The sequence below is a fragment of the Mus caroli genome, unplaced genomic scaffold (assembly GCF_978045245.1).
Source record: "Mus caroli unplaced genomic scaffold, Mus_caroli_1 scaffold_17, whole genome shotgun sequence".
Lineage (NCBI taxonomy): Eukaryota > Metazoa > Chordata > Mammalia > Rodentia > Muridae > Mus > Mus caroli.
Window position 1 is genome coordinate 41,823,010 of NW_028227272.1, and position 14,491 is coordinate 41,837,500.

General features: G+C 40.6%; 1 protein-coding gene across 1 annotated transcript in view; it reads left to right on the forward strand.

The window, feature by feature from the left end:
* Nucleotides 1-1,180: 1,180 nt before the first annotated feature.
* The window catches only part of LOC110311921 (cell surface glycoprotein CD200 receptor 5-like), a 14,390-nt gene continuing 1,079 nt past the window's right edge, over nucleotides 1,181-14,491 (forward strand). The window contains exons 1-4 of the mRNA XM_085832256.1: nucleotides 1,181-1,244; nucleotides 9,364-9,426; nucleotides 10,147-10,461; nucleotides 10,573-10,821. Coding sequence (XP_085688382.1) covers nucleotides 1,181-1,244; nucleotides 9,364-9,426; nucleotides 10,147-10,461; nucleotides 10,573-10,821 — 691 coding nt within the window. The remainder of the gene's footprint in view (nucleotides 1,245-9,363; nucleotides 9,427-10,146; nucleotides 10,462-10,572; nucleotides 10,822-14,491) is intronic.

Sequence of the window (14,491 nt, forward strand, 5' to 3'; positions counted from 1 at the left end):
GCAGGTTTCTCTTTCTTTGAGCTGTAAGTGAAGTTCTGCATTTCAGCTCTCCCAGTGTCTTTCTGCTGTCATGTGTCATTGCAAGAGTCTCTACATTTTATAAGGCAGGAAAGATGAAGCTGGTCTCTGACAATGTTCTTTCTTCTGAACATATCTGTTGTTTCTTAACCCGCAGAAGAAGCACAGCCCTGTCTTTGCTTTTGGCTTCCCATGAACAGTTTTCTACAGGCGTGAAAATGCCCATTCTTATAATCATATGGCTGCAGAGAGCCCAACCTGTCCCAACACTCTATAGTTTCATTTTAACTAACTGCAGAGGAGATGACTTTATGTTTTAAAAGGCTGCATTCTCTGGTATTGGTACACTATTTTAAATAAAAAGGAGATGGCAGGCAGGCAAATTAACCCCCGACAGGAAGTATTTGTCTAAAGCCTCACACTATCCTTTTATTTGTAGATGTGTACCCAAGAAAATGGGTGCATATAGACTCTAAAATGTATGTGAAAATCAATAATCATCATAGAAGCTTTATATATGTTTGACAACAAATAGAGCAATTGAAATTAACAGAGAAACTGATAAGTTACCATATATTCTTTGGTAAATCCAAGCTAGCATACATTGATGAACTCAGTAAAGCATTTCATTTATGTGCAGCTCACTAAACAACAAAATGAACAAATGTTGATAGATGTCAGAGCCATGTTTGCTTCTTGAGAAGCAATATCAAGGAAAGGCATGGCGAGAGCTTTGAGAAACAAAATGGCAGCACCTTGGTTTGGAAATTTGGGAAATGCTTGTCCAAGTTCATGTGTACAGATTCATCAGCTTTATACATAAGTTTTGCTCATTTTCCAGTATACGATTTACCCTTCAAAAATTACTGCCTTAAAATGGAATTGCCATATACTGTATCTTAATCTTTTAATACTGTGAGAGAATGAAGGAGTTATGCTTTGGCTTCTTTCTTTATCATTTAGCAAACATCACTGCCTTTTTTTCCTGTGCAGGCTTAGTCATCCAACTTGAGGCAGACTGGAGATGAAGATAAAGATAGAGAAATGAGGAAGAAAAGTCACTCCTAAATCGGTGAACTGAGCATAAACAACGCTGAGCAAGGTGGAATCATCGAGTCCACCCAGGGGGTTACAATTTGTGTTTCACTAGATTCCACTCCAGATGCACGCTCTGGGGAGGACTCCGGCTTTGACTTTGCTGATCTTCATCGATATTTTTTTGTCTGGTAAGTCTGACATTCTGAGAACTTAAGGAGATGAAATTGTTTTTGAGGTTAACTTTGGAGATGATAATCCTCCTGCCTCAGCCTCTCCTGATTCCTTGAATCATAGGCATTCTCCTTTGTTTCAGGCTAGTAGGACCAATTTCACACTCTACCATTTACTTTTAAGTTGATTGATAGCAAGTTTTCTACAAATATTCCACTGAGGAGACCATTAGTTCTTATCATGAATTTGAAGATTAGAGACTGCCTGAAAAATCCCGTAGTAGATTTCTGGCTTACTTCATCTTTACAGTTGACTTGAATTGAGGGAGAGACAGAGAGACAGAGAGAGAGAGAGACAGAGACAGAGAGAGACAGAGAGAGAGAGAGAGAGAGAGAGACAGAGAGAGACAGAGACAGAGAGACAGAGAGAGACAGAGAGACAGAGAAGCATCTGGATCTAGGTTAAAGTGCAGGCACCGAGCTTAGATAGGAGGGAGCAGTCCTGTGCTGAAAGGGAAAGGGGGATACCATGGTCTGGATGCAGGCTGGTTTGTGCATTGCTGCCAGAGAGTATGGAGTCTTTCTTAAAGCATTAGAAATAATGCTTGTCGTTTGCTGAAAGGACCCTGATATAGCTGTCTCTTGTGTGACTAGGCCGGGGCCTAGCAAACACAGAAGTGGATGCTCACAGTCAGCTATTGGATGGATCACAGGGCCCCCAATGGAGGAGTTAGAGAAAGTAACCAAGGAACTAAAGAGATCTGCAACTCTGTAGGTGCAACAACATTATGAACTAACCAGTACCCCGGAGCTCATGTCTCTAGCTGCATATGTATCAAAAGATGGCCTAGTCAGCCATCACTGGAAAGAGAGGCCCATTGGACACGCAAACTTTATATGCCCCAGTACAGGGGAATGCCAGGGCCCAAAAGTGGGAATGGGTGGGTAGGGGAGTGGGGGGGAGGGTATGGGGGACTTTTGGGATAGCATTGGAAATGTAATTGAGGAAAATATGTAATAAAAAAAGAAGAAGTAATGCTTGTGGGAGGAGGGGGAAGCAGAATCTGTAATAATCCTTATAAGGATGGCTAAAGTGCTAGAGGTCTCTGCCTTAGCTCTGTCTCACCAGAACCATAGTTCCTAAGCAGACTGATCAATGTAAAAGCAAACTGACATTTCTTCAAGTACAAAAATACCAGCTATGTTCTTCTTCAAGTTGTATAAATTTAGTATGTCTGAGTTCAAGTTTATCATTACCAACCCATTTTCAACAATTAAGAAAAGCCTGAAAGACTTTTGCATGAAAGTATTTTAACCTCCTCTTTTTGTTTTGTTTTAGAAACTATATATGTATTGAGTGTGTGTGTATGTATTTCTGCATGTGTATTTGTATGTGTGTGAGTGTGCCTATGTGAATGCACCCCTGACACAGCATTTGTGTGTGGGTCAGAAGACAATTATAGGAGTTGTTACCTTTTTGTATGTGACTCATAGCATTCAAAATCAGGTCCTCAGACTTTTCCACCTGTGCCTTGGCTGTATTTCCTGCTGAGCCATCTTAATGGCCCCCTAACCTTCTTAAATGTAGAGATTTGGTTTGTGATCCAGTATATAATGAACTTTGATAATTGTACCTAGGACACTTGAAACTATCTATTATGTACATTGGAACTGTTTTTATAAATGTCTGTTTGGTCATTATAATTAATACCATTATTACTATATTCTGTCTATAATGATTTTTAGTGTTCTGATTGCTCTATTCATTTTTGAGGAAGCTGAGTTTAAATTCCCATCAATGATCGTGCAACAGTCAACATGTCTCTTTAATTTAGTGGAATTTTGCTTCATGTAGTTTGAAGTTTCATTACTAGGTATATATTTAATCATGGCAATGAGGAACATTGTAGAATTTTTAGAATTACTAGTGATATATTTTGTTTTTCTCTTATTAATGAAACTCTAGTTTCTTTCTTGCTCTTTCCTCTCTTCTCCTTCCTTCCACTCTCCCCTGGTCTATGCAGGTAATATTTTTGTCTCAATAATTTTTGATGTTATTATGAGGTATCTTACGTTATCACTAGTAATTACCTGTGGGAACACAGTCCAAAGAATGACACATGGTGACATATGTCTAGGGGAACCGTGAGAGAGGGTCCAGGAAGAAAGACAGGGGGCTTGTACCTCAAGCACATTTTGTCCCCTGGATCATTCCTGGATGTGATTTTGTGCCTCCTTGTGTTAAACATTTGCATTGCATTTATAAGTCATATTTAATCTTGTTGAATGTCAGAACAAAGCTATAGAAACAAATCTGGTGAAAGGATCTGCTGAGTGCTGCCCTCAGTGTGCCCTGAATCTGGATTCAGCCGTCTGCCTTGCTTTCAAAGATATAATCGATAGTATGTGCCAGGCAATTTTCTCTAAATTGGTCTGCTCTAAAAAAGTTCCTGAAAGAGCTGCTCCTTATTATATGATTACTGGTACTTATTTACATGCTTTTCTTTTTTAAAATTCAATTTATTTTACTTATTTACTTTACATCTTGCTCACCAGTTTTGAAAACTAGAAAGAGACCTATCACACCAGGACCATCAATATTGGGTTTTGGTTGGCATTCCTTTAGAGTCATTAATCTTTACCATGTGTCTACTGGTCATTTGAGTTCCATTATTCTTATAAAGTATTTATTCAAATAATCTTTCTAGTTTTCAAAACTGTTTTTTTTTTAACATGACTGAATAGTTTTCTGAGAGTTCTTCGTTGGTGACTGTTAGAGTTTGTCAAATGCTTCGTTAGTATCTCCTGATAATGACTTTCCCCCTTAGCCTTTTGGTGTGATGGGTGACTGAATGTGGAACCAGCCTTGCATCCCGGAGACAAATCCCATTGGTTGTATTGTATGACTCTTTTTTTATAAACTCTTGAACTTCATTGGCTAAATTTTGGTAAACTTCTAATCCTTGGGCTTCTAACCACTGATTTCTGGAATTACATGTATAAGTTACCATGTCCAGTTTCTTGCAGGGCTTGGAATTGAACTCAAGCCTTTTGTGAATGCTAGGCAAGCACTCCATCTACATCCTTGACTCCGATGGCTTTTTTTCAAGCACTGAATTATAGTGCCATTTCCAAATATAACATAATGTATGTAGCTATTTATTTATTAAAGAATCTCTTGTTGCTTTCTAAATTTTGGCTAATACGATGGAAGCTAATTCACATTCTTTTTAAAAATGTTCTTTGTGGTTAATTGTGAGTTTCATATAATGCACCCCAGTGCCCTCACTTTTCTGTGTTCTCAGGTTCACCCATTGTCCTAGCACCTCCCCCTTCCAAAATTAAACACACCACCACCACCACCACCACCACCACTACCACCACCACCACCACCACCACCACCACCACCAGCACTACTATAACCAGCAGCAGCAGCAAAACAAAGCAGCCCATTTTGGATGAAATAAGTAAATAAATAAATATCTCATTTTGGAAGCTCTAGTATGTCACAGTGTGTCCCACAGTATGTCCCTCTGTCTACACACCTTCACTTGCAGATATTCATTGCAATGAGTCATTGGTCTGGGTTGAGATCTCTGGCTTCTGTGACACCATCAGTACTGGATCCTCTTCAGAACTCTTCCTGGTTATACGGTTGTTGCCCTGTGTCATGGAGATTCTGCAGCATTAGAACAGCAGGACTGGCCCTATCACTAATCTCAAGTGTTTGTACATGATATAGATTTGGAGTGGGCTAATTCAGAGTGCTGGATCTGGGCCTGGATGGCAACTGATCTGGTCAGCCCACCGGCTCTCCCTTATCCAAACCAACAGGGGACTGTCTCCAGTCCTGATCTAGCTAGGCCACCCAATGCTGCTATCAGCAGGAAGCAGGGTCATCTCTCCTGCTCTCATGCCCTCAGGGTCAGCTTACCCTCCCCCAGGCCTCCAGAGCCAGCTCCACTACTGCCCAGTCAAGTGCCCACTCTCCCAAGTGCTGCAGAAGGTGAGGGGCTGGGCCAGCTCCCCTTTCACACCCTCAGGACTGGCTCACCTGTGCCTTAACTATCAAGGCCAGCTCTACTGTGTTACCCAGGTGAGTTGCAGGGTCAACTCTCCCAAATGCTGCTGCAAGGGTCAGGGACATCTCACCTGCTCTCATGACAGAGGGGTCAGCTCTTTTGACTGTCTCAGGTGGCAAGGAATGAGAGGGCAAAGACACTCCCCAGCCCCCAAGGCCACCTCATGTCAGAGGTATGATGGGGCCAGCTCTCCTGCACTGTCACTCTCAGAGTTGGCTCATCTGCACCACAACCACCAGGGCCAGCTCATTTATGCTGCCCAGACAACATGAAAGGCCTGTTATCCCAAGTTCTGTAGCTGGTAAGGGCCAGTGCAAGATCTCCTGAGCTCATGACCCTGGGGGCAGCCTTCCTGACTGCTGGAGGAGGCAGGGTGCAGAGGTGGAGAGCACCACCTCTGTATCAATGACACTTCATGGCAGACAAGTGGTACGGTCAGCTCTCCCACAGTCATGCCACCAGGACCAGCTCCACTGGGTTGCCTGGGTGAGGTGCAGGGTCTGCTCTCCCCCAAGTGCTGTTTACGCCAGCTCTAAACAGCTGCATTTCAGAGCAATGCAGCCAGTGAGGGGCAGAGTCAGTTGTTCACAGTACCTGGACATCCAGATGGTCCCTAATGGCTGCCTAGAGCATGGACATCCCAGTGTTCTCTAGTAGTAATATGAGCCATGTACATTGATATGTACTCCTAACTCAGCCCTGCTGCATAGCCACAGACTCAGCCATGGCCCTTAGTGGCAGCTTAGGCTGAGACCTCACCCTGGTCTCAGGTAGCAAGGCTGGCCACTCACAACAGGCTGCTCAACTCCATGCTCAAGTTTCCAGTTCCATCTCTTCATGATGCTCAGGTTGATCCTCTCCTCTTTCTCCTCCATCTGACCACCTCATTGTGATACTTGCACATTGTGATACTTGCACTACAGGCTGGCAGGCCCCTGGGTGACATTCTCCATCCATGCTGCCTGGTATGCCAGCAAGCAGGTAGGTGTCCATTGTCTGCCCGTGCTGTGTGCTGGAAGGTAGGTCCGTGGGTGGCATGGTGGTCCACAGGTCTGTCTGTCTTCCTCCTCCTGTGCTGTCACTCTTGGATTTGTTTGGATTTGATTTTTATGAATGCTAGACATAAGACAGCATTAGCCACCATGTCAGGCATCAACCTATGATGAACAAAAGACTGCCATCTCCTCTGCCCCTGACTAATAGAAGAACAACACTGTTGTGAAGGTGTCTCTTTGCCCATTGTGGAGGGAAGGGGTGCAGAGGGGGAAGGGAGTAATTTACATTCTTCTCAGCAATGTGCAAGGGCACCCTTTTCTATATCATTATTTACATGTATTGTGATTGTTATACTTCCCTTTTTGTTTAAGTAAAATTTTTATTTGATTAAAATGTTATTACATTATTTCTCCCTACCTTCCCTACCTTCAGCCTGTAATTGTTTTCTGAGTAATGTGAAATTTAATCTCATATTTTTAATTTGCATTTCTCTGATGGCTAGTAATAAACAGTTTTTATGTGTTCATTGTTCATTTCTACTCATTTTTGAGAACTGTGTACTCCTTTCATTAACTAATTTGTTAATTGGACTATTTGATTTTTTGTTACTTTATTGAATCTTTTGTATATCCTGTCTATTTGTCTGCTATCAGATATATAGTTAGTAAAGGTTTCTCTCCCATACAGTAGGCTGTCTTTTAACTCAGTTGTTTCCTTTGCTGTACAGAAACTTCTTAACTTAAATCTTTTGCCAATTGTTGGCCTTATTTCCTGAGTGACTACCACATTTGTATATTGACATATCTTGAATGAATATTTCCTAAGTTACTAAGTCTTGTTTACTGCTATACCTTGAGTGTTTCTTCCACTTTTACCTCTAATAGCATCAGGAGGTTTACGTCTCATATTAATGTCTTTGGTCCATTTGGAATTTATTCCTATATGAATGAGAGATAGGAATCTGTTCTCATTCATCTACATATGGACATCCAATTTTCATAGTATGATTTGTTACGGTTACCTTCCTCCAATGCATATATTTTAGCATCTTTGTTAAAAATCAGGTGGTTCATCTCCACAAAATGATGGTCAGGCTCTATTGCGGAAGACAAAACCTATGTACCTCAGGGAGCATGGAGAAGTTGGGCTGCTGCCTACCTAGTCACTTCATCCCTACTGACTATTGTTTATGGTACTGGAAGGTACTCTACATACTACCATAGGAAAAAGGTAACATTTCTAAATGGGATTTCTCCATCAAATCGCTCTTTCAAGGGCTCGGGGAAGTCTGCTGAAGAGAGGACAGAAAAATATTAAGAGCCAGTGGGGATGGAAGATACCAAGGAAATAAGGCCTTCTAGGCACAGGTTTAAACCAGATGGAGTCCCAGTCACCACTGGACAGGAAAACTGGACAGAGGCCCTATTCTAACCCAGAAGCTATCTCCAATTGATAACTGCTCACAAAAGAAAGGAGTCTCAATGAGTATGCAACTACACTTAAGGGCAGGTAACATGCCAGCAATAGATGCTCAACACAAAATGGGATCAATGATATTTTGGGGGGCATTTTGTGTCATAATGCTCTGTCTGGGCATTTTGTCCTTTACAGGTCTTTATTATCCATTACACTTTCTGGTTTGTTGTTTTTATGGTATTTCGGTGCATGAGAATGTGTGTCTGGGGGTCTATATGTGTTCCTTGTGGTTTTTTTCTTTCTTTTGCCCCCCATTTGTTTTTAGTTTATCTTATTTTATTATTATTTTTAGATATCTGCTATTTGTTTTCTAATGAGAGGAAACAAGAAAGGATATGGATTTGGGCAGGCATGGAGGACTAGGAAGAGTTAGAGAAGGCAAACCACAATTATAGTCTATTTTATGAAGGAATCTATTTTCAATTAAAATCAAGCAGCCATAACTTTGTGGTTTATAATGCACCCTCTATTCTGAAGAAAGTAAAGAAAGAAGAAATGTCTTCCTCCATCATCAGCCCCTCCTCCTCCCCTCACCCTTCCCAGTCCACTGCAATCCCAGTTCTGTTTTCAGGTCTTGGGTTCACTTTGCTTTCACAGGTAATACCATGGGTCTCTCATCTCACTGTACTGGGCTTACTCTGCTTAAAAGCATGTCTTCTGACTGCATCCTCTTTCCAGCTTATCACAGATTTTTGTTGTTGTTTTATCTTTTTATCTTCTTAATTGAAGATTTTCTGTACTTTTGTTGTCTCTGCTGATATTTAGCATAGGTGTTCTTTTGTTTGTGTTTGAAATATACATATATAATTAGTCCAATTTTAATATTAAAAGCACAAAAGCACTTCATAATAGTGTAGGTACCTCAAGATAACAAACAATTCTATCTTTTTCCCTCCTGTGTCTTTAATTGTTGCCTGGGAAGCATGGAATTATTATAGGTTAATTTCAGAAGCTGATAATTATGATTTTTTCCTCATAAAGCAGTGTATGTAGTCCAGGGTGGCTCAAAATTCAAGATATAGTCAGCTGCTCTGACATCATAATTCTCCTGTCTCCCCTGTCTGTGCAACCATGCCTGGTTTTGGACAATTATAACTGTGAACAATTCTGCAGAACTCAAGGAATTAAAGAAAGAGGAAAGGGCACTCATCTCTCTCCTATCCTGCTTGGCTTCATTTCTGCTGTTCAGTCACTAGGTAGAACAGCTGGAAGAAAGCAAGAGGATGAACCCTTTGTGATTCTGTTTCTATAGTTTTTGGACAATGGCTCTGTTTCTTCATCTGCGGGAAGTGTTCATTATTGGTCCAAATAACTTTGCTTAGGGGATTAGATCTGGAGAATGGAGTTTAATGAAGTCAGCTTATGTGGTATGTCTACAGTGGACCTGACAAGGGGCTTGAAGAAGTAAGGCATGGCTACTGTAAACTATTTGGCAAAATAAAGTTACTCATGAATGGGAAACAACTGATTAGTATCTTACAAATGTAATTTTGAAGATGTTGGCATATCAGTGATGAGAAAAGTTTGAATTCCTGCTTACAATCATTTACATATTTAAGCACTCGTATTTAAATATTTTGTAGGGTCAAGTTGTGCTGATAAGATTCAAACAACACAGAACAACAGTCCAGGTCCTGTGACAGTAGGTAATATTCTTGCTTATCTTGTGGGAATGGAGAGTTGACCTTGCTTAGAAACAGTAACTAATGCCTTGGCTGCTGGACAGATTTAGGATGAGTAGCAGAGTCTAGTGATGTAGTGTTATGGTGTGAGGGACCCTGAACCCTTGCCTCTAAACCTTTACCACCTCAGAGTGAGTGATGAAAAGACTGTGGTAGGTCTGTGTTAAGAATTTCTTTCTTGGATTAGTTGAGCTTTATTTAGATTTGACTTGTGAGGACTTGAGTTCCCCAAAGAGACAAGTGATATTGAAATCGGGAAGTAGAGATGTTAATGCAGTGTTTATCATAAGCATGGTTTATTCCCATCAAGTTCTGTTCCTGTTAAAGCGATGACATGGCTGACTTTTGTCACAAGTGATTGTGACAGGTAATTTTGTTGAGGATTCACCACACAGCAAACTTGTATCCATCATGGATGATTTACGTCAGTGTACAAGCAATGTGAGGATTTATGGTGCAAGATGTGCGTAGCCCATATGCTCGAACCTTTACTTTAGAAGATGAATAACATATTTAATTCTGATAGTTTGAAGATACAGAAACAAAGAAATGTGAGGCAAATCTACTATTGCTGTAATACTTCCATTAGTCAGGCATTGTTCTAGTGTAACTTCATATAAGTTACTGTGGATAGACCTAACTCACAAGGTTACTTTTTCTCTTTCGTTTTCTCTGTGTATCCAGTTAACACGACAGTGTCTGTACAGATGGGTTCAAAGGCTCTGCTCTGCTGCTTTTCTACTTCACCGACAAAAGCAGTATTAATCACATGGATAATAAAGCACAGAGACCTGCCTTCCTGCACAATGCTATACAAAGTAGATACAAAGACCAATGAAACCAACTGCTTGGGCAGGAACATCACCTGGGCCTCCACACCTGACCACAGTCCTGAACTTCAGATCAGTGCAGTGGCCCTCCAGCATGAGGGGAATTACTTCTGTGAGATGGTAACACCTGAAGGGAATTTTGAAAGAGTCTATGACCTTCAAGTGCTGGGTAAGTGACAGTGTCACATATGTTGCTATTTCAGGTCACCAGTTTTAGTTAGAAAAAATGTCCTTGTGATTGTGACAAGACTGAATCTTTATTTCCTTTCCATCTCTCCAGTGCCCCCCGAGGTAACCTACTTTCCAGGGAAAAACAGATCTGCAGTTTGTGAGGCAATGGCAGGCAAGCCTGCTGCACAGATCTCTTGGACTCCAGATGGGGACTGTGTCACTAAGAGTGAATCACACAGCAATGGCACCGTGACTGTCAGGAGCACGTGCCACTGGGAGCAGAACAATGTGTCTGTTGTGTCCTGTGTTGTCTCTCATTTGACTGGTAACCGGACTCTGTCCATAGAACTGAGTAGAGGTGGTGAGTACCTTTTTATTTTTTGCCTTTAATATGTATGTATGTATGTATGTATGTATGTATGTATGTATGTATGTATGTATGTATATGTATGTATGTGTGTATATATTTATGTTTGTGCATGTGCCATAGTAAGTTTGTAGGGGCCAGAGAACAACATGTCGTTCTACCATGTGGGATAGAAATTTGGTCCACAGGTTTGGCAGCATGTGTTTTCACCTGCTGAGCTATCCACAGCCCTATCTACCTGGTTTTCCTTTCTTTTTCTTTTTCTCTGTTTTTTCTCTTCCACTCTTTATCTTTTTCTTCTTCTGAGATAAGATCTCTCTTTGCAGCCTTGACTTAATGATCTGCCTTTATCTGCTGCCTGAATGGTTGGATTCCAGGGCAGTTGTTCCTTCCTTGAGAGGGAACTGGTATTTAATTTTTCTTCAGTAGTAGATAATGAATAACTCAAAACAGGGAAGACAATTTGAGCAGCTTATTTGGATATTGTTCTAAAGCTAGGAAATCCACTGCTGTGCCTGGAAGTCTTTTCTAACTTCATATCAAGGGAAAAGAACTGCCAGTACTAAGTAGTTCTAATCTTTACTTCCCTAAATGCCCCTTTTAAAGGACCACCATGAAATATTTTCATACTTCAGTGATGTGTAGACTTTAAGTCTCAGATTATTGATACAACACATCAATACATTTATATGTCTTATGCTTATTGAGTTGACAACCAAGAGTGTTGATTCTTCTCTTCCTGATTTTCTTGCAGTTCTTCAAAGTGAGCACCAGGTTTGCCTGCTCATGCCATCTTGTCTCTGAAGCAGATATTTATTGGAAATTATTTACGTATTTGAAGCTCAAGATACAATGATAAAAATTGATATATTGTCTCTATACATAGATAGTCTGGGCTGTCTTACAACTTGGAAATAGGTTCTGATTATCATAGATCTGATATCCATATTTCCCTTTTAATGTTCCAAAGAGGATTCAGGTTAATTCATTCTCAGATGTCTTTTCAAGTTGCTCCTTTCCTCCAAAAAGTCCTCTTCCACTAACCTGTTTCATCCTGTAGGCCACCATGCACTATCCTAAACCCACTTCTCCTTGACTCACAGGTAGTGTTGAGTAACCATTCTGATTCTTCAGATGTTTTAGAGCATTTCATCCTCACTTAGCACCATTTGATGGCTTGCAAATCATTTAAAACCACCCTGACAACCAAACGTCACTGGACAGGGCATCAGATCCAATTTCAAGTTGTTCTATGCAGGCAAAACTGCAAAATCAGAATGATACCAGTACAGATACAGACAATATCAATCAATGCAACAGGATTGAGGGCCCAGATAAAAGTCCATGTACCTGTAGCCACCCAATTTTTCATTATATTCTGAAAATATTCACTGAAGAATACATAGCATCTGAAAAGATAGTGTTGGGAAACTAGATATTAACATGTAGGAGAATGAAACTTGATTCTTCTCTTTGCATGGAAATACGTTCCAAATGGATTAAAATCTCAATGTTAGATCTGTAACTCTAAGCTTCCACAAGAAAGAGACCCAAATATACTGAGTACACTGTAGAGAATATGCTCAGCTAAAAAATTTTGAATAGGACTCGTTGCTCAGGAAATAAGATAAAATCCCAGCAAGTGGAACTACATGATATTATAAAGTTTCTGTACTGCAAAGGAAAACTGTTAACTGACTGAAGAGGCAGCCTATAGATTGGGAAAAAATCTTTACAGTCTATAGATCTGACAGATGATTAATATTTAGAACATACATGGCATTATGAAAGCTGAAACAACAAAATTGAAAAATGAGCAATGGAACTGAATAGAGGGTTCTCAGAAGAAATGCAAATGGATAAAAAATACTTTAAAAACGGTGTGCCATCCTTAACCATTGTCTTAGTCAGGGTTTCTATTCCTGCACAAACATCATGACCAAGAAGCAAGTTGGGGAGGAAAGGGTTTATTCAGCTTACACTTCCATACTGCTGTTCATCACCAAAGGAAGTCAGGACTGGAACTCAAGCAGGTCAGAAAGCAGGAGCTGATGCAGAGGCCATGGAGGGATGTTCTTTACTGGCTTGCCTCCCCTGCCTTGCTCAGCCTGCTCTCTTATAGAACCAAGACTACCAGCCCAGAGATGGTTCCACCCACAAGGGGCCTTTTCCCCTTGATCACTAATTGAGAAAATGCCTTACAGTTGGATCTCATGGAGGCAGTTCCTCAACTGAAGGTCCTTTGTGATAACTCCAGCTGTGTCAAGTTGACACAAAACTAACCAGTACAACCATTAAGGTAGTGCAAATTAAAACTACTCTGAGATTTTTAACCTTAATTCATGCGGAATGGCTAATATTAAGAAAATAAAAGCCAGTGGATGTCGGGGGCAGGGAACCTTCCTGCTTTACTTGTGGAAGAGCAATTGGTGCATTTGCTGTGGAGACCAATGTGGTTGTTCTTCAGAAAATGAGAAATAGATATGTTATATGATCACATAGATAATGTGCCCATCTGTATTCATAGATGCTCTAGTCCTAATAAGTAGAACCTGGACACAGCTAAGATGTCCATGAATAATAAGATGCCCATGGATCCACTAATGGTCTGAAAATTGTAAAGGCCTATAATACCTCTGCTTGGATTTAAAGCCACGTGGCCCACTAAGTGTGTCCAGGATGGAGAGCTCACTCTCTATTATTCTACAAACTGGACACAGAATAAAACCACCTCCTCAATTTGCATGGCTGTATCCATGTTAGTGCAACTCTCATATCTCTTTAGAGAAAGTTTCTGTTTTCAGTGAAAAGGCAGAAACTCTCAACTGGTCAAGGAAGACAAAAGCAGAAAGATTGTAAAAGTCACCAATCAGGGAAGAGCAGAGAAAAAAAGCATTTGGACATGACAGGATCTCAGAATTCATAAGCTCATAGCAATGGAGTTTTCTGTATAGGATGCAAATAATACCAATCCAGTCATTATTCCAACATAGAATGGAATGGGGCTCACAAGTCCCTGGTCTTCCAACCTAGGAGCTATGAACAGCTAATAGTTTCTTGAGGAGAGAAAGTCAGTTATCTCTAAGGGTATTCCTCCTGGTAGGCTCCAACCCAGAAGTATATGGACCAAATAACCTGAAGCCAGTGGGGTAATAAAAAAACAGACACCAAGTTTGTGGGGTAACAAAGTGGGGTATGGATCTGGCAGGAGTTAGAGTAGTAGTTAGATGTGAATATGATTACAATACTTTGTGTGAAATTCTTACTTTCTTTTTTAAATGAAAAAAAGAAATTATTCCTTTCAAAAGAACAGAACTTTCTGTATAAAAGATGTACTATAAACACACTCCAGACAGAGAACTTAGAGGATCTTAGCTGATTTCACCTGAAATTATCTTTCTAAAGGAGTGACTTTCGTAGTCACCAAAGAGGCTGTGCAAGCTGAACAAAGTGGGAAGCAAAAGGTAGTACCAGTTAGCTGATAAGCTTATGAACCACGGCAATGATGAGCAATGTTGATCCCTAAGATGTGATAGTGACAATCATATCTTGGCAGCAACCAATAGTTGTCCAATTATGTCTAAGGCTCACTCAAGTGTAGGGAAATCATGACTGGTAGTGGAGATCTATCTAATAACACAAAGTGTTAGTGAAGGCATTG